Below are 24,945 nucleotides of genomic sequence, written 5' to 3' on the forward strand. Positions count from 1 at the left end.
TGTATAAATGAGGCAGAGAGAGATACCCTGAAAGAGGGGAGGGTGAGTAGAGAGAAAAAGAGAGGGAGAGAGGAGACCAGACAGAGAGAGAGGGCCGGGGGAGACAGGGAGAGAGAGTGCACACATCAAGAGAGCGTAGATAAATGGTGAAAGAGAATGGTGGCAGGAAGATAGTGTAGAAAGGAATGGAAAATGCTACAAGGGCAGGATGAGCAAGTTTTGAACGTAGGGGAAGAGATAGTGAAAAGCAAAGGCAAGACCAAGAGAGCGCATTCATCAAAACCCACAGCAGAAACTGACAGCAGTTTTATCTAGTAAAGTAATAGAATACTGGAGGTGGAAACTTCCTTTGACTGCCGGGGGCAGCCTGGTGGTACAGAAAGGGCCTTGAACTTTAAATTGGAAGACTTGGATTAAGATCCTGGCAGTGCCATTTAAGTGCTCTGAGCCTTAGTTTCCTCCTGTGCTCTTCCCTACTTAACAATGGTTGGAGAAGGCATTTCTCGGAGGATAAGTTTCCTAATCTCTAAAATGGGAATAATCACTATGAGATTGTTGTGATGGCTACATAAATATGCACAGCACATACTTTTTTTCTTATTCTTCCTACTTAGTTTCCTTGGGACATATAAATAGAATTTTCAATATTTCTGGTTGAAACTGTATTTGTAGATTTTGGATTTCCAAGAAATGCCTAGCTCTATTTAAATGTATAATTAGATTCCACAGAAAGAGCTAGATACAGAGCTTTGTGCATTTGATTTACATGCTTTGTCAATGTTAATGCTGGCCTAAAGGTTTATCATTTCATATAACATTTGTAGAGTTCCCAACGAACATCCTGTCTTCATCCTCCCTACACTCCTTTATTTTTATTATATACAGTTTAGGAGTCTATTTATTGTGCTCATCTAAATAATGTAAATACTGTGTAAGATGATCATAGCTCCTATTTCAGGGCCTTTTTGAAACACCACAATATTATAAGCCTTGTCTGCCTCTTTGTGCTCATGTAACTAACTGAATTTTACTCTGAGTTTTATAAATTTCAGTGTTCAGTGAGCATTCCCAATCTTTTGTATCTTAGTGATACAGTGTGTCTCATTTGTAGCATAGTATTGGCTGTGAGTTTTAAAAATATATGATTGAAAACAATAATGCAACTGTATCTTTATGCAGTGTTAGTTCTGACAGTTAAGATTCTTAGGTGATGTAATGTATAGGCAGCTAGGCAGCATGTTAATTAAATTCCTTTTTTTTTTTTTTCCGGAGCCGGTCTCACCCAGGCTGGAGTGTAGTGGCTTGATTTCCGCTCACTGGAGCCTCGACTGCCTAGGTGCAGGCTATCTTCCCACCTCAGCCTCAGCCTCTGGAGTAGCTGGGACCATAGGCGTGCATCACTATGCCTGGCTCTTTTATTTTTATTTTTATTTTTAAAAGTTTTATTTGTAGAGATGGAGTACTTTATTGCCCATACTGGTCTTGAACTCCTGAGCTTTAGTGATCTTGCCTCAAATAAAATTCTTAAACTGATTCTCTTAACTGTATTCTGGCTCATGTTCTCGATACTCTTCTCTCATTGCTTGGCACTAACTTGACCCTCTTTACGTTTATCCATGGTAGAAATTGTAAACTGACATTGGAAGGTAGTGGAGATCAGAGGGAGGAGTTTGAGAGAAACTCCTGCTTCAGGCAGTCAACATTGTTGTTTTTTTTTTTTTGGAGACAGAATCTCGCTCTGTCGCCCAGGCTGGAGTGCAATGGCGTGATCTTGGCTCACTGCAACCTCCGCCTCCCATCTTCAAGTGATTCTCCCACCTCAACCTCCTGGGATTACAGGTGTCTGCCACCATGCCTGGCTAATTTTTGTATTTTTTTGTAGATATCACCATGTTAGCCAGGTTGGTCTCGAACTCCTGACCTCAAGTGATCCTCCTGCCTCAGCCTCCCAAAATGCTAGGATTATAGACTTGAGCCACCACGTCCAGCCTTTTTTTTTTTTTTTTTTTTTTTTTTTAAAGGATCTCGTTCTGTTACCTAGATTGGAGTGCAGTGGTGTGATCACGGCTCACTGCAGCCTCTAGCTCCTGGGCTTACGTGATCCTCCCACCTCAGCCTCCTGAGTATCTGGATGTGTGCCACCACAGCCCAACTAATTTTTATACTTTTTGTAGAGAGGGCAATTTTGCCATGTTCCCCAGGCTGGGAGCCTACGTCTTTAATAAATAAAGGAATGTACTCTTGAATCCCTTGCCTGGGGATGGGTAGTGACTCTAACCTCAGGCAGCAGAAACAGCTTGCTGCTTATAACAGAGAAAACCAGTGAACTAGTTGAATTATAACTGTTTTGAATAATCTATTTCACACATCATCCTTGATGTTATTACCTTGTAGGAATGACTTTGGAGATAGGTAGGTAAATGGAAGCCTAAAGAGATTGTTATGCTGTAGGTAGGATTACATTTAACAATGAGTAAGGTTTGGAGGGATTCTTGTGACACGTTATTTTCTCCCCCTGGATATGAGGTTTGGGGAACCCCAGGGATCTCCCAATGTGGAGAAATATTGGGATACTTCATTATAGGGTTTGCATCCCCCCCTTTCCTGAGGTTTACCAAAGAAAAATAGTGGATTGGAGCAAATGCACTCCCTACTTTAACTTAACTATTCACAACTGGGGAGGAGCCATGGTCTTTTGACTCATCAGGTCACATAGTCATCTTGAAGACATCATTGCTCTTCAGCATGTTGGTCTTTACTTATTAAATTAAAAAGCATGAAAAATAGCTAACATAATTCTCGTGATGGAATTTGCTTTTTCATTTATTGGGATTTTGTGCGTTTCATGTTTTGAAAATAAAAGGGAATGGGAGGGGAGAAAGTAGGGGTCATTGCTGAACCCTGATGCTTAAAGGTAGGTGAACGTTTAATCTCCATCGCTTGATCATTGCTATTGTCTTTACCAATGTCTGAAAGTTAGCATAGAATAAATTTTCAGTTGTGTGTAATGTGTATGTAAAATTCAAGATGCTGACTTGAAGATTTTTCCATCTCTATTCTAAACAATAGGTGCGTTCCATGGATGAACTGAATCATGATTTTCAAGCACTTGCTCTGGAGGGAAGAGCGATGGGAGAGGTAAGTGAACTGGTGTGTCAGAAAAGTGGGTTGTTTTTAAGGGAAGATTGGAGTTGTCTTTCATCAGATGTGTCCAAATCTAGTCTCCAGAAATATGTGCTTGCTTTTCCTTGTTGCCATTCTCATGATAGGGACAGGATGCTGGAGAATTTTGCCAAAACTATGTCATTAAAAGAAGAATGTTAACCATAACCTAATGTCTTAAAAGCAAAACAAAGTAGCCAAAATGTGAGCATAAATTATTGAATATTAATGTCAGCTATAAATTGAGTCATTAAAAGCCTAAGAAGTATTTTAATTTTATATGCATTAAATTAAAGGCCAACCTTTGCCTCATTTTCCAGTGGCTAGGTTCCCCCCCCCCCACCCCCCAGTCAATGGCAAAGGGAGTCTTAGATTGGCTTACTAATCAGAAAATGTCAATAACCTATTTTTAGAGTAGTGCCTTTTTTGAGGAAGTTGTTTAGAGCTCCATTGTGAAAAGGAAGTTGTTAGGTTTCTGGTGGAGGAATTACGGAAGGTAGAGACCTGAGCTAGTCATACCTTACAGGAAATTCAGAAATAAGAATTTTGCTTTGATTGTAATGTTTAAAATTTGCAGAAACAAAATTTACTTTTATCCATTGCATCAATAGAGAAGGTTGCCATAAGTCTTAAAAAGGAAGGGGAGTATAGATATTAACATGTAGCCAACTGCTGGCTATTCTAGCTGTGACAATAAGCATGTATTGATGACAAAGATAGAATATACAGTTTGAATTAACTACTTAAAATACCACAGGCCCACAAGTGGTATTTGTTGTGGCTTTCTTGTTCTGGAAAGTAACGTTAGGTTTTCTCTTCCATTTCATTTTTTGTGTGTCTAACATTTGATAGCTCCTACATTGATTTTAATGCTTCACAAGAGGGAGAATTACTTTATTCTACGGTCCTCATTTATACCATTTATTAGATACATTTGTCCTTTGATTTAGCAAATATTTGATCCCCAGGCACTGTGCTAGGTTCTGATGTCAAAATTAGGATAATTACACTTCTGAATTTGAAGCAAATATTCCTTGATTGCCTTTGTGGTTAGGCAGTGAATAGTTAAAAATTGTTGATGTCTAAACTGAGATTCTTGCTTTCTTTGTTATAAGATTTTGTTTCTAACTTTCTGAATCGTCTTGTGGCCAGAGTCCAGTGTCCTATCATCTTGAGTTCATACATTTTTGGTCTGTTTTCCTCCTAGAATTTTAGGAGATGATTGGGAGATGTCCTTGTATTTCCTGTGCCTGTCACTGACACAATGCAAATCAATAAACCCTGTATGGTTTAGAAAGTCTAAAAGACTTTGTCACTAAGTTTTTGGAGCAGATTTGAACAGAAAGTTAACGTATTTGTTGGCTATTAAGCACAGAAAGAGAAACTATGTTTATTGTCTTTCTTACTCCTATAATTCTAACCTGGTGTATTCCACCAAAAATCCAATTCCAGGTTGTTTTTCTTTCTTTTTTGAATTTTTTATAAAAATAGAAACAGAGTCTCACTATGTTGTCCAGACTGGTCTTGAGCTCAAGTGATCCTTCTGCCTTGGCCTCCCAAAGTGTTGAGATTACAGGCATGAGCCACTGTGTCCAGCCTGTTTTTCTTTTAAAAAAATTAATGATACAAAATAAGAATAATGCCCTATTATTGTTTTGTGAGCAACAGTTTATAATCACCGAATGCTAAATTTTTTTTTTTTTTTTTTGAGACAGAGTCTCGCTCTGTCACCCAGGCTGGACGAATGCTTAATTTTAATTGAATAGCAAGCAATTTCACTAGAGGGTAAAGTTTATTTAAATGACAAGTTGACAGTGTTAAATTCTTTTTTATAATTTTTTTTCTTCTTCCAGAAATGCTTTTTTTTTGGTATATGTGTATAATTCCTCGGGCATGGATATAGGCATATGTTAATAACAAAACAGTATATTCCATCAGTAATGCTGTGTCATTCTTCCTTTCCCCACTATTCACAAGTAACAGTAACAACTACCATTTATCAACCATAGGTAGATGCTAAGGGATTCTTATGCATTATCTGATTCATAACTCTATGAGGACAGTTCTATTATCTGGATAAGGAAAAAGGCCAAGAGAGACGAAATAATTTGCCCAGGGTAACACATCTAGTAAGTGATAGGATTCTTCCCCGGCTTCCTCCCACTGCAAAGCATGTGCCCTTAATTAGGGTAAATGAAGTTAGTATCTATAAAATAATTGAGAGGTTAAACATTTCCTAAGTGTGGAATGAGGTTTCTTTATTCAAGGAATTCTTTTATTAGCTAGTTGAGGAAACAATGAATATACATATAAACAGAAAGAGCAAATTTTTTTCTATGTATGGTTGGTGTTCAGAGAAGGAGGGAATCATTATTGACAGGACTATTTAGACTTTAATGGAGGAGGAGACATATTCCTTAAAAAGCATCTTCGGCCGGGCGCGGTGGCTCAAGTCTGTAATCCCAGCACTTTGGGAGGCTGAGACGGGCGGATCACCAGGTCAGGAGATCGAGACCATCCTGGCTGACACGGTGAAACCCCGTCTCTACTAAAAATACAAAAATTAGCCGGGCGAGGTGGCGGGCGCCTGTAGTCCCAGCTACTCGGGAGGCTGAGGCAGGAGAATGGCGTGAACCCGGGAGGCGGAGCTTGCAGTGAGCTGAGATCCGGCCACTGTACTCCAGCCTGGGCGGCAGAGGGAGACTCCGTCTCAAAGAGTTTCAAAAAAAAAATAAGTAAATAAATAAAAAGCATCTTCTAGTTTAGGCTTTGGATAGGTACAGATTAAGAGAGTTTTTTTGCAGCAACGTGAGAACAGCACAAAAGAAAAAATGAAAATAAACTTTTTCTTTTTCTTTTTTTTTTAAAAGAGACAGAGTCTCACTCTGTTGCCTAGGCTAGAGTGCCGTGGCACAATGTCGGCTCACTGTAACCTCTGCCTCCCAGGTTAAAGCAGTTCTCCTGCCTCAGCCTCCTGAGTAGCTTGGGACTACAGGTGCACGCTGCCATGCCCGGCTAATTTTTTTTTTTGTATTTTAGTAGGAGCAGGGTTTCACTGTGTTGCCCAGGCTGGTCTTGAACTCCTGAGCTCAGGCAGTCCGCCCGCCTCGGCCTCCCAAAGTGCTAGGATTACAGGTGTGAGCCACCGTGCCTGGCAGAAAATAAGCTTTTATAATAAAAAATTTAACTTCATTAAATTTTCTTCCTTTTTAGCAATAAAATATCTCTGAGAGGGAGTGTGTATAAATACAGTATTTACTGGCCAGGAGCGGTGGCTCACGTCTGGATTGCCAGCACTTTGGGAGGCCGAGGTGGGCAGATCACCTGAGGTCAGGAGTTCGAGACCAGCCTGGCCAACATAGTGAAACCCCATCTCTACTAAAAATACAAAAATAAGCTGAGTGTGATGGTGTGCGCCTGTAGTCCCAGCTGCTTGGGAGACTGAGGCAGGAAAATCACTTGAACCCAGAAGATGGAGGTTGCACTGAGCCCAGATAGTGCCACTGCACTCCAGCCTGGATGACAGAGTGAGTGAGACTCCGTCTCAAAGAAAAAAAAAAAAAGACAAAAAACAAACCAGTATTTACCCATATAAACACTAGACGTAAATTGCATGACTTTTAAGCCAGGCACAGTATCTTCGTTTCAGTTATTTTTTTTTTTTTTTTTTTTTTGTGGCTGTGTGGGCATCTATGCGCTTGTGCATCTGTGTGAGTCTAGGGTAAACGCTAGTTATGTAAAGAATGTATGGAGTCTTTAGAATTCAAATAGAATTGGTTCCCTTCAAAGTAATTGATTTCTAGTAGTTAAAGTTAGTGCTGGCTCTTGTTACTTTTTTTTCTTCAAAGCCACTGTTGGCCTCTTGGTGTCACTTTGAAAGGTTTAGAGTATTTCTTAGAAGAAATCTTGCTAAGAAGTGACTACTTAAAATATCACTCTCCAAGCTGTTCTTAGCTGAAGGACTCATAGTACAAGTGCTTTATGTGCCTCCTATTCTACAAAGCTCATATAAAAAAGAAGATAGGAAAATATGTTAGGAGCAGGGCCACAAATTATTTAAAAATGTTTTGTCTACTTTCCTTGTTAGCCCCTTTCATTTGGCTTAAAGCCCTGAAAAGTTTAAAGGCACATACTTTAGCAGATTTTATTTGCATATCAAGAGATCAGTCCGTTAATCAAGGATCCTGGAAAAAGATGTTTGTAGTACAGAGGAAGGCTCACTGACCTTGGGCTTCTGGGCTCTATTTCTAAATTGGTTTGATTTATGATCTTGCATAACCTGTTTGCTCCACCTGTAGGTTGGCAGCATTGTTACTGTTCATGACCTAGAAAAGGATGGATTTTTAAAAAAGAGAGAAGTTGTAGTTGGAAAGTACTTTGAGAGTTTGACAGAAAGGTACTTTGTTCGCATAATTGGTTTTTTAACTTTTAAAAATCAAGGACCTTTTTTTCCCTTAAGATTCTTTAATGTTTTATGTGTAGTAAACTTGACAGCTTCCAAGGAAGTTAAAATAGTAGTGAATACTAGCTTATTTCTACAACAAATGAATTGTATTTAGATATGTGACTCTTCATCTTTGTCTTAGAAAGCTGAAGCATAGAAAAACATACCCTTGATTATAACAAGTTTGTCAACCTGACAAAGGAAATCTAGAAAGTGCTTCTGTGTATAGAGTGGTAACGAATCCTACCTTCTTCACAGGAATTAGGATAACTTCAGATGTATTTAAATTGTAGCTTTATATTCTCATTAGACATTATATAGTACTTGATCCATAGGTGTGGGATAGCAGAATGGCAGAGGGAGGAATTTGATAGTGATTTGGGTGAGCTTTAATCCAAAGAAAGGCAAAATTTGGTGGGCTAGAGGTAGCATTGGATTGGGCCAGAACTCTGACACCACAGCTTCTTAGAGCCGAGGTTCAAACATTATCTTCTTTGGACTTACTTTTTTCTACCCGTAAGATAAAGATGTTGAACTAGATAATTTCCCAGGACCTTTTCAGGTCTAAGATTCTGAGAGCTTGCCCTTGTTTCTTTCTTAAAAAAGATAGAAAAGAGGAATTGTTCTGGCTTTTTTAGGATATACTAGAGAGTGTCTAAAAGATATCCTTTTAGATTGACTTTCCCCCTGTGATTTAGAGATTTTGTAACTTTTCATTGTTTTTTTTTTTTTTTTTTTTTTTTTTTTTTTTTTTTGGGGAGACGGAGTCTCGCTCTGTCACCAGATTGGAGTGCAGTGGTGCAATCTTGGCTCACTGCAAACTCTGCCTCCTGGGTTCAAGCGATTCTCCTGCCTCAGCCTCCTGAGTGGCTGATGCGTGCCACCACACGCCCGGCTAATTTTTGTATTTTCAGTAGACAGGGTTTCACCACGTTTGCCAGGATGGTCTCTATCTCTTGACCTTGTGATCTCTCTGCCTCAGCCTCCCAGAGTGCTATGATTACAGGCGTGAGCCACTGCGCCTGGCCTCATTGGGTTCTTTAAAGTGACTTATTCACTGTCTGCAGCTGCCCAAGACATTTGTAAGTGTCCATGAGAGTTCGTGGGATGGTAATACTGGAGTCAGGGCAAGTATTAGCCTGACTCTAGTATGGAGACTAAATCTGTTCAATTTTTTTCCACATCTTTCCATTATGGCAAACAGTGTCTCAATAGAATTGGAGGCTTTTGAATAGCTAAAAGTACTTCTAGAATCCACAGCTTTGGGAGGGCTACCTTGACACTGGCTGTTCCTTGCAATTAGGATGCCATAAAAGCAGCGTAGTTGACTCCAAAATGGATTGAATTTTGGGAAGATGTCTATCAGCAAAATCATACAGACTTTCTTGCTGAAGGGATGAAAAATTAATAATGCCTTGAGGTATATTAATATAAAAATATCTGACCAAGCAGTGTAATTAATTCCCCTTTTCCCTCAAAATGTAGCTTTTTTTCTTTTCTTTTCTTTTTTTTTTTTGAGATGGAGTCTCACTCTGTCGCCTACGCTGGAGTGCAGTGGTGCGATCTCAGCTCACTGCAACCTCGATCTCCTGGGTTCAAGCAGTTCTCCTGCCTCAGCCTCCCAAGTAGCTGGGACTATAGGTGTGTGCCACCATACCCAGCTAATTTTTGTTTTTTTTTTTTTTTAGTAGAGACAGGGTTTCACTATGTTGGCCAGGCTGGTTTCGAACTCCTGACTTCCGGTGATCCACCTGCCTTGGCCTCCCAGAGTGCTGGGATTGCAGGCGTGAACCACTGCGTCTGGCCAAAATGTAACTTTCAAGTACAATAGTAATAGTAAAAACACCCTAGTTCCCTTAACTTTTTGGGCTTTTTTTTTTTTTTTTTTTTTTTTGACATCTTGCTCTTAAAAGGAAATGTTTATTTTAGAAGAAACTGCTAGCCACACCAAGTGGCCTGGAGGAAGAAGATCTTGGTAAATGGCTTATATTAGGTTAATGACTGCTAGAGATAAAGTGACCTTTTTATCAGTATTGTTTGAGGAAGCTCCTGGGACCCAAAATAATAATTTTTGGATTGGGATTGGGCACTTTGAGGAACGAGATAGGAGAAGGTGTTTTCTAACCCTGGAAATGTGGTCATATTTGACATTTTGAACATGGTTCCCAGGTCAGTCCTGACTTTGAGACCAAAGCACAAACCCCACCCATTCTTCTATCTGTCTTCTGACCTGCACTGGGAAGACCAGGAACCTACTACTGTGTGTAGATGTTAAGCTGTCTTGGAATGTTTGAATGCAGCATATCATATGTTTGCAGCAGAAGATCCACATGCTGCTTACTTTGTCTTCATTAAATTTCTTCCCTTTCATCAACCTCCTTTGACTCTTTTATCCATATTAGCATGCTTTATTGGAGGGAAGACTATAATAAACAGTAACACTTTTCAATATAATGATCTATATGATATCATTATCCATATGATTCTCCCAATAGGTTTTTGAGAGGGTATTATTCCCATTTTTTTTAGATGAGCAGAATGAGCCCTAAGGTTAAATGACTCCAGCTAAATTCTTAAGTGTCAAGATGGGGATTATCTTCAAATTCTGTTTTTTTTCTAGGCTTGGAAGTAATAATAGCTACAAAATATTGAGTGTATACAATTTTCGCAGAACTTTGCTAATCACCTCATGTGTGTTACAGTTTTTACAGTGGTCCTGCAATATTATGGTGCCCTTTTTTTAAGATGAGGTGAACAAAGATTAGAGAGGTTAATGTAATCATTAAGACTGTGTTTGAACCCAGATCTTTTACTACTCAAATCCTGAATTTTTCTGGTTGGTTTCTGCATATTCAGAGTCTACTTACTCAAAATTTAGCTTCAGCTATCAGCTCCCCTATTAAAGCTTTTTTGCTCCCTCCCATTAGAAGCTGTGAAGGGGAATTCAAGTAGCAAGTGATTTGTAGTATTCTTACAGAGATGATACAAATGATGATCTGGGCTTTATCTTCTGCATACTGGACTTCAAGTACTGTTTCAACAGTCATAGCCCAGTTTTATACATAATGATTCGTGTATATACGGTGATGTTTTCTTTTTTCTGATAGAAAAGTTTGTTGAGGGTGGGGCTTCAGCTAATAATGTGCTTTGTAAACAGTAGCTGCTAAATATATTGTATTGAAAGAATCATATATCAGTAAATATTTTTTCCTAAGCATGGGTTCCTTTTTACTTTTCCTTCTACATCAGAAATTGGTATCCCTATCTATTCCCCCAAGGGAGTTCAGTTCAATTTAGTAAATATTGGTTGTATTTTCTGTTCACATGACTTTTTTATCCTCGGGGATGTTGGGGTGTAGAAGGAGAGAATAAGGAACAGACAAAACTGAAAGCATATATTCAGGCTGTCTGCAAATATATACATTTAACAGCTATTCATTAGCTACTTTTGCAAAAATAGAGTATAGAATACAAACAATAAATCAGCAGTGCTGTTATCCAAATTGAATGCGATGTATAAAGGCATTTTTAAATAAAGGATCTTTTGTTTAATATTGTTGTTACTGATCGATAGTACTTTCTCTGGGCCATCTGTTGGAGCACAGAAACATATCCTCATTATATATACAGTAACCAGACATAATGATGTTTAGAAAAATAGAATTACTTTTGTTACATTGCTTTCTCAAGCTAGTATTAAACTATGTTGTGTGTAATTCCTTCTTGGTTACTGTAACCTTGCTAATAAGGAACCAGAACATCAAAGCAAATACATTGTATTTTGATTAATTAGTATATGATGTGGTTCTCATTGTAGTGAAGCATGTAGCAAACGTTTATTTTTTGTGTTGTATTCCCTATATACATAGCAGGCATATTTATGAAATATTTATTTCCTATAGTGAAGGAAAAGGGGAACTTGTCCATACTGAGATCCTTGTCTTGTCAGATCAAAAATTTTAAAATACCTTGAGGCTGACTGGGTGTGGGTTCATTAGAGTATTTGGTCCCATCTTGATGCAGATTATTCTTTGTTATCTCAGTCGGGCTGTTTGCTTCCTGCTTTGGGGATGTGAGGGGATCATGAAGCAATCTAGATGTTTTCATCATTGTATTTGTGAACTTTACAGTATCCTGAGGGGTCTGGAGCTTATCTTTTGTATACTGGGTTCGCAAGTACTGTAATATGTAATTATTAAAGTGAAGACCTATTATAAAATGAATGTGGTTATGCTATAGATCAAACCATATAATCAAAACAAATTGTTGTACCAAAAAGATACTTGCACTTGCATGTTTATTGCAACACTGTTCACAATCGCACAGACGTGGAATCAACTTTGGTGCCCAGCAACAGTGAATTGGATAAGGAACATGTGGTACACCTACACCCATAAAAAAAGAATGAAATTATGTCCTTTGCAGCAACATGGTTGCAGCTGGAGTCCATTATCCTAAGTGAGTTATCACTGGAACAGAAATCCAGATACCACATGTTCTCACTTGTAAGTGGGAACTAAACATTGAGTACACATAGACATAAAGAAGGGAACAGTAGACACTGAGGACTCCAAAAGGGGTAAGGGAAGGAGGGAGGCAAGGGTTGAAAAACTACTTATTGGGTAACTATGTTCACTATTTGAGTGACAGGTTCAGTTGAAGCCCAAACACAATATATTATAGCCATGTAACAAACTTGCACATTTGCTCTCTGAATCTAAAAAAACGTGTAGTTTATTCATATATAAAAACATGTGACCTTATTTATAGGTAACCTATAGATAATATAACATCCCTTATATGCTGTTCCTGTATCATGCAGAAAAGCCTGATTCACTCTGGGAATTTCATCATTTTATCAACATACTTTACTGTCAGTCTCTCAGGTTTTATGAAGGTAGTAGAGAAGAGAAATTTCTTGGCTGTCTTCCATTAACGAAATGGGAAGATATAAAGAAAGCTTTACTTGGGCCGGGCGCAGTGGCTCAAGCCTGTAATCCCAGCACTTTGGGAGGCCGAGACGGGCGGATCACGAGATCAGGAGATCGAGACCATCCTGGCTAACACGGTGAAACCCTTCTCTACTAAAAAATACAAAAAACTAGCCGGGCGAGGTGGCGGGCGCCTGTAGTCCCAGCTACTCGGGAGTCTGAGGCAGCAGAATGGCGTAAACCTGGGAGGCGGAGCTTGCAGTGAGCTGAGATCCGGCCACTGCACTCCAACCTGGGCGACAGAGCAAGACTCCGTCTCAAAAAAAAAAAAAAAAAAAAAAGCTTTACTTTCAGATTCAGAAGGGCATGTGTATGGGAGCCTGTTCAGGTTAATTCACGACAAAATAACATGGAGTGTAAGGTGCTAACAGTATTTCTGAATGTTCTTTAATGGACTTGCTTTATGAAAGTATGAATGATATCTTTTGAAGTGCTTGGTTTCTAGGATGAAGTCGTAGCCAGACACGGTTGTGTTCTTTGGTGTGTGCAGAAAACAGGAAACCCCTGTGCGTTTTGAAGTTTAATGGTAGTCATCAAGTTAGCAATTCTATCTAATATCTAATTTGTGGTTGTCCTAAAATTTGTTTATTTATTTATGTTTTTGAGACAGAGGCTTGCTCTGTTGCCCAGGCTGGAGCGCAGTGGCACTATCTTGGCTCACTGCAACCTCTACCTCCTGGGTTTAAGCGAAAATTCTCGTGCCTCAGCCTCCCAAGTGACTGGGATTATAGGTGCCTGCCACCACACCTGGCTAATTTTGTACCTAATAGAGGCAGGGTTTCACCATATTGGCCAGGTTGGTCTCGAAAATCTGGGCTCAAGTGATTCGCCCGCTTCAGCCTCCCAAAGAGCTAGGATTACAGGCATGAGCCACCGCACTCGGCCTGGTTGTCCTGAAATTTAAAAGCTACCAAATTCTTATCTTGACTTGATTGCTCTTTTTGCTCTTACTGTCCCCCAGCAGCCTACAGTGGATCTTCAGGGCAGCCTCAATACCCTTTGGATACATAAAACTTGAACTTTTGATACTATATGTACAGATTTGGATCTGTTTGTGTTTTTATTTTTGTATTTTCTTTTTCTTCATGTACCACACAGGAGACTTAATGGATTCTGTTTTCATTTAGCTTTTGCACTCAGCTGTCTGCAGAATAGATTCCTAATTAAAAGAACTCCAGTGATAGACTGGCTTATGTATACCTAATGAATTCATTCTCGATCGTCATAATAGGCAATGACTCTTTTGAAATTATATAGCTTTTGTTTTATTTGATTTAAAATTTTTTGAGTTGGAGCCTTTCTGTGTTGCCCAGGCTGGATTACAGTGGCATGATCTCGGCTCACTGCAACCTCCGCCTCCCAGGTTCAAGCAATTCTCCTGTCTCAGCCTCCCAAGTAGGAAGGGACTACAGGTGCATGCCATGACGCCTGGCCAACTTTTTGTATTTTTAGTAAAGACAGGGTTTCACCACATTGGTCAGGCTGGTCTCGAACTCCTGACCTCAGGTGATCCACCTGCCTCAGCCTCCCAAAGTGCTGGGATTACAGGTGTGAGCTACCATGCCTGGCCAGCCTTTAATTGTTTTTATTTTTATTTTTTTGAGATGGAGTCTCGCTCTGTCATCCAGGCTTGAGTGCAGTGGCGAGATCTCGGCTCACTGCAACCTCCGCCTCCCAGGCTCAGATGATTCTCCTGCCTCAGCCTCCCAACTAGCTGGAATTACAGGCATGCACCACCACACCCAGATAAGTTTTGTATTTTTAGCACAGGTAGGATTTTACCATGTTGGCCAGGCTGGTCTTGAACTCCTGACCTCAGGTGATCCACCGCCTCGGCCTCCCAAAGTGCTGGGAATTCAGGCGTGAGCCATGCGCCTGGTAAAATTATATAGCTTAAAAAAACAAAACAAAACAAAACAAAAAAAACTTGCTTTGAAAGCTGAGAGACATCTAAGCAGCAATTTTGTCCTTGCACCCACTTCCGCAGTTCCTTTTCTTACCATTTCATGTCTGGATTACTACATTGGCCTCTTTGCTTAGACTCCCAACATTCATTTGCTTTCCTTCACCCCATTTTATGGTGGACTGTCAGATCAATCTTTTAAAGATAAATTTTATAATGTTACTACCTGTTGCCTATTGGATTAAAGCCCTAGGGGTGCTTTTTTTAGTCTCACTGGCAGCTGACATTAGTGATTTTTCACCCTCTTCTTATTGCTACCCTGTGTTGATGGCCAGTTTCCAGGTGGGCACCTGCTCCACTTGCTTTCACTTCTGCCTACCTTTGTTCATTGTAGAAGGTCCTTTGCACCATCTCACTCACTCTAAATCAGGGTTGTCCAGTCTTTTGGCTTCCCTGGACCACATTGGAAGAATGTGATCTTGGGCCAGACATAAAATACACAATCACTAATGATAGCTGAACTAAAAAAAAAAAAAAAATTGCAAAATAAAATCTCGTAATGTTTTAAGCAAGTTTATTACTTTGTATTGGGCCACATTCAAAGCAGTTCTGGGCTGCAGATTGGACGGACTTGCTCTAAATTCTGTCCCCTTCTTTAAGATAGTTCTTGACCATCCTATCCCAGGTTCATTTCTTCATTGGTGGTTGGTTGCTCTTCCTTTCTTCATCTGTAGTAAGCTGTGAATTCTAACAGTCTATACTACATTATTAGGCAGTGTGCTTATCTTAAAATTACTTGTCCGTTTGACTCTGGTTTTTCTTTTTAATCTTTTAAGTTCCTTCAGGGCAAAGAATGTCTTTTACTGCTTTTTTTGTTTTTTCCAGTAGTGTCTAATGCAGGCTGTGCGTTTTAGGGTATGTGCAAGTAGTACTTTTGGACATCAGCAAGTACTTCAAATACTGAAATTCATTTTTTCAATAGTCGGAAAAGCAATGTTGATTTCCCAGTTGTGGGAGAGAGATCAGATTACCTCATCTTGTCCTATACTCTGCAGTCTCCTTGATTTCATCCTTAGTGGTGGAAGTGTTATTTAAAGGCATTAGTTACAAGTATTAACAGTGCTTAGAAAAGGTACTTAATAACCTGGGAAAACTTTAAAAAATCTGTTAATTTATATACTGCATAATTATAAAAAAAATCTGTTAATTATAATTATGCAACAGATTAAAGTTTGCTTTTTTATTTTATTTATTTATTTATTTTTTTGAGACGGAGTCTTGCTGTGTCTCCCAGGCTGGAGTGCAGTGGCGTGATCTCGGCTCACTGCAAGCTCCGCCTCCCGGGTTCACGCCATTCTCCCGCCTCAGCCTCCCAAGTAGCTGGGACTACAGGCACCCACCACCACGCCCGGCTAGTTTTTTGTGTTTTTAGTAGAGACGGGGTTTCACCATGTTAGCCAGGATAGTCTCGATCTCCTGACCTCGTGATCCACCTGCCTCGGCCTCCCAAAGTGCTGGGATTACAGGCTTGAGCCACCGCGGCTGGCCAAGTTTGCTTTTTTAAAAAGCAATATATTAGATTTCAGCCAAAAGAGGTATTTTGTTAAGACACCACCATGTCTATGGAAGTCTGTTTTCAGTAGTAACCAGTTGCAACAGTAGGATAAAAATTTTAAGCAGTAATTACTACATGCCAGATTGTGATGATACCTAGTAGAGAAATACAAAGAAAATCATTGCAGATGTTGATTCTTAGATGGTTTTTTTGGTGATTTGAATTAAATTAATGAGAACACAGATTTTAACATTTAAAAATAATCTTTACATATAAGTATTGAGTAACATTAAAGTGGATGCAGGAAGTAATCCACTTTACTCTGCTTATATGTAGATTATTTTTAATACCATGAATATATACATATATGTAAATGTGAAATGAGAATTTGGAAGATCTTATTCCTTCACTGAAAGAGAAGGTGAAAACTTAAAAATTTTTTGCTTTATATACTTATTTTTAGTTAAAAAAAAAAAACGGCTTGTGATGGAACACTGAACATTTTTAATATTCCTTATTTAAGCAACAATTTTCAAAATGAGTTGGAAATTTATTACAGGTTGGGTATCTCTTATCCAAAATACTTGGGACCAGAAATGTTTTGGAATTTTTTGATTTTTGGAATATTTGCATTATGGTTACTAGCTGAAGAGCCTAATCCAGAAACATGAAATCTGAAATGCTCCAGTGAGCATTTCCTTTGACTGTGACATTGACACTCAAAAAGTTTTGGATTTTAGAGCATTTCAAATTTTGCGGTTTTTTGGGTTAAGGATGCTAATCCTGTATCAGCTTGCTTAAAAATATTTGAAACTTAGGACATGAGCTCTTTTCTTAAAATTGCTATTAACTTTTGCCCTTTTGAAATTACATTGAAGTGGCCAGGCGCAGTGGCTGACGCCCGTAATCCCAGCACTTTTGGAGGCCGAGGCGGGTAGATCACAAGGTCAGGAGATCAAGACCATCCTAACTAACACGGTGAAACCCCGTCTCTACTAAAAATACAAAAAATTAGTGGGGCATGGTGGCAGGTGCCCGTATTCCCAGCTAGTCAGGAGGCTGAGGCAGGAGAATGGCGTGAACCTGGGGGGCGGAGCTTGCAGTGAGCTGAGTTTGCGCCGTTGCACTCCAGCCTGGGCAACAGAGCGAGACTCTGTCTCAAAAAAAAAAAAAGAAAAGAAAAAGAAAAAGAAATTATGTTGAAGTGAAATGTATCTGCTTGAGAGATAGGCCTTATTTATTTCAGACCACCATACTCTCAGTTTTTATTTATTAGAAAATTAGTTTAAAATCATAACAAAAGTATATTTTGAAACAAGTAATCCACAATCCCAGTGCACTAGCAAACACCCTTCTGCTTTTATTTTTCTTTCCAGTCTTGATCCGAAAGGGAAGAATGCATGAGGAGAAGCAGTCTTTACATGTACAATTTTGTATTTTACTTTTAAAATTTAATGTTATTTTATAAATATTACGTGTAGTCATTATGGCTATTTTTGGTGAGCCTGCATTGTTGTGCTATAACTTACTTGCTTATTCATTTCTTTAAAGAGACAGGGTCTCACTGTGTTGCACAGGCTAGTCTTGAATTCCTGGCCTCAAGTGATCCTTCTGCCTACCAATATGCTGGGATTACAGATGTGGTCCACTGCATCAGGCCCACAGCTAATTTATTGTTGAATACTTAGTTTGCAGTTTGCTTTCAACTTTTTTTTTTTTTTTTTTCCCGAGACAGAGTCTTGTTCTGTTGCCCAGGCTGGAGTGCAATGGTGCGATTTTGGCTCACTGTAACCTCCACTTCCTGCGTTCAAGCGATTCTGCTACCTCAGCCTCCCGAGTAGCTGGGATTACAGGCGCCTGGCCACTACACCTGGCTGATTTTTGTAGTTTTAGTAGTGACAGGGATTCACCATGCTGTCCAGGCTGGTCTCGAACTCCTGACGTCAAGCAATCCGCCCGCCTCAGCCTCCCAAGGTGCTGGGATTACAGGCCTGCTTTCGGCTTATCTTATTCTTGTTTTAAATTTTAATTTTTAAAAATAGAAATGGGGTCTTGACATGTTCATGTTGCTCAGGCTGGTCTCGAACTCCTGAAGTGACCCTCCCACCTCAGCCTCCTAAAGTGCCGGGGTTACAGGCATGAGCCACTGCATTCAGTCTCAGCCTCAACATTTTTTTATTCTTACAAACACTTTGAATGTAGATTTTTTTTTTTTTTTTTTTTTTTGAGACTGGATCTTGCTCTGTTGCCCAGGCTAGAGTGCAGTGGCATAGTTATGGCTCACTGCAACCTTGACCTCCCGGGCTCAGGTGATCCTCCCACCTCAGTCAACCTCCTGAATAACTAGGACCACAGGCATGTGCTACTACACTTGGCCTTTTTTTTTTAAAGTTTTTGTAGAGATGGGGTGTCATGTGTTGCCTGGGCTGGTCTTGAACTCCTAGAGTCAAGCTATCCTTCTGCCTCAGCCTCCCAAAAGTGCTGGGATTACAGGAATCAGCCACCACAGTTGGCACGACTCTTGATACGTATGTAGTTTCTGAAGCCCTTCCAAAAGAATTATGCTAACCAGGAATGGATGAACTTGGCCTTTTTTTTTTTTTTTTGAGACGGAGTCTCGCTCTGTCGCCCAGGCTGGAGTGCAGTGGCGCGATCTCGGCTCACTGCAAGCTCCACCTCCTGGGTTCATGCCATTCTCCTGCCTCAGCCTCCTGAGTAGCTAGGACTACAGGTGCCTGCCACCACGCCCGGCTAATTTTTTGTATTTTTAGTAGAGACGGGATTTCACCATGTTAGCCAGGATGGTATTGGTCTCCTGATCTCGTGATCCTCCCGCCTCAGCCTCCCAAAGTGCTGGTATTACAGGTGTGAGCCTCCGCGCCCAGCCAAACTTGGCTTTTTTAAAAGATATATTTTAATAAGTTAAAACTTTAAATAAAGCTTTAGTATAACTTAATATCAGTATAGTTCTTAGTATTTGTAAAAGCACTTCATATACTATCTCACTTGATTTCACAACAACAGTCTGTGGTATGGAGAGACTAAGTTGTGTGAAAAATATACAGTTTTTACAAGTAAGACTACCACATGTGATTATCAGTGGTTACCAATCAAACTTCTTCATTTCAGTTAGTTCTGAAAGGTCCTTTCTCTGAGTTGATGTCGTCTTCTCTTAATGTACTGAGAGTGTGGTGAGATATATACTAAGAGATTAAGAATTGTTTTGGTTGTTGGTCTGTCTTACCAGCTAGTTAAATATCAAACATTCATCTCCTGCATTGGCTACATTCCAGTGAAACTAAGCTTGTGTTGTAAGTTAGAGATGCTAGATAATAACATGATCAAACTGATCACGTCTGCAAGGTTGGCACATCCATATTAGTAGTATTTCTTAAGATGCTCAATTTCTGCCCTGAGAGACGCTCTGTGCAGCCTGTATTGAGTGTGTAATTAGCTACCTAATATTTTATTCCTTTTGAGAACAGAGTAGTTGCTAGAGAGCCCTTTTACTGTTGAGATCATCACTAAACCTCATTGATAAATCCCTATTCAAATATTAGTGGTGGTATGGTCAAACAAGTCTAGGCAATAATTGTCTTGCCTCTTTGCAGTTCCTGAAAAGCCATAATCATGGTTCTTGTAGTGTTGTTTTGTTGGGGTAGTTAATGTAATGAGATTTGTACTGCCATGGCCTAGGTGATGCCATGATCACTGTGTCTGATAGTGTGACATAGGAGTGTTTCATTGACAGACCATTAGTATTGTCTATTGGCTGCTACTTTGCTCTTTTAAAGAAGGATAGTAGCTGACTTTTTGGTTACTATTTCAGCATTGTATTATGTCATTACATGTGTTATCTCTTTCATTGTACACAATAGGTCATTTTGTAGGTGAGAAAAAGCAAAAGAGGATAAAGGATAAAATTCACACAGCTGGGATTTAAAACTAGTTTAAAATAAAGTGATTGCAGAGCATTCATGGGTCTTTATCACTGTTATTAAAATAAACCTAGAGTTTCTTGATATTCTCCACTTTTTGTTGTCTTAATCCGTGTTTTAAGGGTTCTTGGTGTAGGATTTTATGACACAATTGATTGTTAAGTGTGGTTTTGCATATTGTTCTTTTTTGTTAGATGGAAAGGAAAAAAGGTGTTTCCAGACAAAATTTAAAAGTGTCTCAAGTGGCTAACATTGCTTGTAAACCAGTGCTTGCCTTCTGTTTTGTTTTCCAGAAGCCTCGTGAATAAGCTTACTGATTTTTTTTTTTTAATTTTCATAAGTTTTTTTCTTTTATAAACTTATGATCCAGGACGGGATAAATAGTGTATGTGTGTGTGTTTCTCCCAGAGATTTGAGAGCAGACACTATTGGTGGTGCAGTTAGGAATTCCACTTAATGTGACATTATAAGGAAGAGTACAAGGTCTATTTATTGTATTGCTGGGGATGATAGGACTCCTCAAGTCTTGGTTCTCAGTTTGTAGATCTTGAAATGGACTGTTATTACTAATTCAGATGATTGGGTTATGATATTGACCCCACACTAACCAGAACAACAAGAGACTAATGTATGAAAACCAAAATGCAGTCTACTGATTTTTTTTTAAGGAGAAAAAGCAACTCTTAGATGGACAAGGATAGTTGTGTTTGGTGATTGGCATGGTTGGCTATAGGAGGAAGCCAGTTCCTCTAAGAATATGGCTTGGTAAGCAGAGTTGGAGCCAAGGAGATTACTTGGGTGTTGTTAGTGTCCAGTGTAATTAAGCTACTATCTAACCAGATGTATTGATTGCTTTAATAAGAATAGGCTTCTTTTGGTGTGTGTTGTATGCCCTGCCCTTAAATGTGTCACCTGGATAATACTGGCTACATCTGACTCCTTGGGTCTCCTTTGCTTTTATTGGACCAATTCCTAACTCCTGTTATCTTCTTTTGGAATTGTCAAATTGTTTAATCCTCTTACTACCAAATTATTCTTTAAAACAGACTCTGTACATCTCTTTTGTGATCTGTTACTTTTTCCCTTGTCAAAAAAAACCAGTCTTTATTTCCAAATTCTTGATGGGGTGGATAGGGACTATCTTTTCATAGGTTGGATGCATTTACATTTTTGGTTATTGTGTGTTAAGTGAAGATTTGGCAACTGCTGGTATTTATGCCAGTGGGTTGGCAAACCAGGATATTTTATCCAATGCTGTGGATGATGTTACCTGCAGAGAGGTTACTGTTGAATTTGAAATTGTACTTGGATAACACATTATCATTTGCTTTTATAATTCAGTAGTTTCTGGCTCCTTTTAATATGATCAGATTTGAACAGTTAGGTATCTTTTAGCTGACTGTTGAATATAAGTGATTGCTACTAATTTTCAGTAAGCTCAACACGTCTAAATTGATTTGATTTTGCAGAGTTAAAAAAAGCCAGTTTTTTTTTTTTTTTTTTTTTTTTTTTTTTAAATACAGAAGGGCTATGAGACAAATTTGGGGAAAAGATGCAGTGGAACAGAGGTAATTACTTTTTTTCAAATTCAAAAGGATTTTACTTTCATCACTTACTTTTAAATATTAGAAATGGAACAAGAAGTGTTTCTTGAAAACAAACTCCTAGAGAAGTGTTTCAAATATACAAAAACACTTCCACATATTCACGACTGTGTTATTGCTGCTTAACAAATCACCCTAAAATTTAGTGGCTTAAAACAACACAGTGTGTATGTGTGTGTGTGTATGTGTGTGTGTTTTAAGAGATAGGGTCTCACTCTGTTTCCCAGGTAGGAGTGCACTAGTGTAATCGTAGCTCAGTGCAGCTTCAAACTTCTGGGCTCAAGGAGTCCTCCCACCTCAGTCTCCTGAATAGCTGAGACTGCAGAGGTGCGCCACCACTCCAGACTAATTTTTAAAAAGTTTTTTGTAGAGCTAGAGTCTTGCTATGTTGGTTGCTTAGTCTGATCTTAGACTCCTGGCCTCAGCCTTGCAAAACACTGGGATTACAGGTGTAAGCCACCATGCCCTTCCTAAAACAAGACAGTTGTTTAAGCCTCACAGTTGCTGTAGGTTAGGAACGTAGGCATGGCTTTCCTGAGTCATCTGCTTCAGGGTCCTTCAGAAGCTGCAGTCGTGATTTCAACTGTGGCTGCCTTCATCTCAAAGCTTGCTTGGAAAAGGTCTGTTTCCAAACTTACTCATGTGGTTGATGTCAGAATCCATTCTTGGCTGGTTGTTGGACTGAGGATCTCAGTTCTTAATTGTGTGTAAATGACCCAGGGCAGAGGCAGAGTTCAGTGGGAAGCTGCGGAGCAACAGCTTTGTATATGTAGCTGTTGTGCAGAGATGTCTCTCTCTTGGCTTCATGTGGCCTCTGTAGGGCAGCTCACAACATAGCAGCAGTTATCGTCAGAGTAGCAATCAGAACAGTAGATAGAAGAGGACAAGTAAGATGGAAATCACAGCTTTTGTAACATCTTGAAAGTAACATCCCATGACTTGCCTTATGTTATTTCTTACAGGCATATCATAGGTCTAGCCCACAGTCAGGGGAAGGGGATTACATCAGGGCATGAGTACTTGTAAGTGAAGATCATTAAGAGCCATTTCAGATGCTGCTAACCACAGCAGTTGAGTGTAGACTCCATATGTTTTGGAGGAAAGGGAGAAAGACTAAGATCCAGAGACTTTTAAGAACTTTGCTAATTTTGCTTCTGTCTTTGCCCAAGCACCTTGGTTCAGTCTTTTGCTTTCTTCTTTTTTTGCCGTAGTGGCAAAAACCGCAATTACTTTTGCACCAACCTAATAGCACTTTGCTTCATGTTTGCTGTGTTGTTGTTTCCTTTTGAGAGAATTTACCCTGAAAATAGCCTTGCTTATGTGTTCACCTGCTTCTGCCGGCTTTGCACATTATGACAACCTGGTATACTATCATGAAAGGTGACAGGATCCCAGAAGTGATTTTTGAGCTGAAAGCCTGCTGCTTTCTGTAAGCAATTTTACAAATTATGGACAAGACTATATTTACATATGTAGGGTGGAGGCTGGTACTTTTGGAAACCGTTCCTTGAGGTTTTTTGTTTGTTTGTTTGTTTTTTGAGAGAGTCTTGTCTGTCGCCCAGGCTGGAGTGCAGTGGCGAGATCTTGGTTCACTGCAACCTCTGCCTCCCTGGTTCAAGCAATTCTTGTGCCTCAGCCTCCTGAGTAGCTGGGACTACAAGTGTGCACCACCATACACAGCTAATTTTTGTGTTTTTTAGTAGAGACTGGGATCTCGCCATGTTGGCCATTCTAGTCTCGAACTCCTGACCTCAGGTGATCCACCTGCCTCAGCCTCCCAAAGTACTGGGATTACAGGCATGAGCCACCACGCTGGGCCCCCTGTTCCTTGAGTTTTAAATAAAGATTTACAAGTTTCTGGGAAGAATGAGCTCTTAAAAATTTAAAGGACAAGAATGGTTTTGATCACCTTAGCGTTCTTTGCACTGTTATGTGGAGCATAAAACAAGTGAGGCCCTCCTTAGGCTGACATTCTTTCTTCTGGAATACAAAAGAGTAATTGCTCTTGCTTTGCACAAAATACGGGAGGAAAAAAAATTTAGTTGGAGAAAGGGTATAACCAATGGGGAAAGAAGTTTTATTTGTAATCTTCGGACAGGACATTTTTCTTTCTTTCTTTCTTTTTGTTTTTGGAGACGGAGTCTTGCTCTGTTGCCCAGGCTGGAGTTTAGTGGCACGAACTCAGCTCACCGCAACCTCCCCTCCTGGGTTCAAGGGATTCTCCTGCCTCAGCCTCCCAAGAAGCTGGGACTACAGGCCACCGCCACTATGCCCGGCCAATTTTTTTTTTTTTGTATTTTTAGTAAAGACAGGGTTTCACCGAGTTAGCCAGGATGATCTTGATCTCCTGACCTCGTGATCCTCCTGCCTCGGCCTCCCAAAGTGCTGGGATTATAGGCATGAGCCACTGCGCTCGGCCTTGCAGCGGACAGGACATTTTTGAGACTAAAGGGAGAAAAATAAGTTTAAAAATAATTCTTGAATTGTCCTTTGCATAGTTTACATTAATTTTCAGTATTCCCTCTGTGACCTGATTTGACAGTTATTTTACCTAGGTGTGATGTTTTTGAACACATTTATTGAGAACCTGTTGTGCTAGGCACTCACCAATAATATTTCTAATCATCACAGCAACTTGAATGATATTTTCTTTATCAATGAAAAGAGAATGAGGTTCTGGGCAGTTTAGTAAAATTTCCTAGGGCACTTCAAAGTTGTCTAGTTCAGTGCTTCCCGACCCTAATGCTTAGCGTTGATCAGGGCTCTTTCCCATTTTACCCTGATCCCCACCCTCCCCCAAATGCCCTTAGGGCAATAAGCGGTATACCAGGAAGACTGCTACTTATAACTGTTCATTTTCAAGGAAACTTAAGTATCTGCGCAATTAAATACCAGACATATGTGTGTTTTGTCCTAACCTTGTTTAATTAGTAAACAACAAATTAGGTCCTTAAGAGCAAAGTGTGTGGCAAACTGCTTTGGTCCAGGCAGTAGCCCATGTCCATGAGATAGATTATAGAGCCACTTAAAGGTAGATGAAAATTACGCTGAGAAACCCAGAAATTAGATTTGGGAAGCAGAGATTTATTTTAGTGAGAGCAGAGTTTAATTATTTTTCCATTACATTGGGTTATGGGTTAAATGGGAAAGTTAAACCTTTATTGTCAAGGAGAGGAAATGTTTTGTGCTTTCTGGTTTTTTATTGTGTTCCTCTGAGAAATTCAACTCTCCAGGTATTTTTGTGCTCAAAAATGGTGGTTAAATACTATCTGAAACGTCTTAGTTTCCTGTGTAATAGCAGTTGAAAACATAATTAGAGGAAATAAGAGGGGGCATTTTAGCCAGTAA

General features: G+C 39.6%; 1 protein-coding gene across 50 annotated transcripts in view; it reads left to right on the top strand.

The window, feature by feature from the left end:
- PUM1 (pumilio RNA binding family member 1) overlaps window positions 1-24,945 on the top strand; it is a 136,603-nt gene that overhangs the window by 34,801 nt on the left and 76,857 nt on the right. For 49 of the 50 annotated variants that reach the window (XM_065526124.1, XM_065526128.1, XM_065526120.2 and 46 more), the window contains exon 3: window positions 3,070-3,138. In XM_065526124.1, coding sequence (XP_065382196.1) covers window positions 3,070-3,138 — 69 coding nt within the window. Of the gene's footprint in view, window positions 1-3,069; window positions 3,139-24,945 lie in introns of those variants that run through there. The other variant, XM_074014135.1, reaches the window with a different exon arrangement.

This window comes from Macaca fascicularis, chromosome 1 (assembly GCF_037993035.2).
Source record: "Macaca fascicularis isolate 582-1 chromosome 1, T2T-MFA8v1.1".
Classification (NCBI taxonomy): Eukaryota; Metazoa; Chordata; class Mammalia; order Primates; family Cercopithecidae; genus Macaca; species Macaca fascicularis.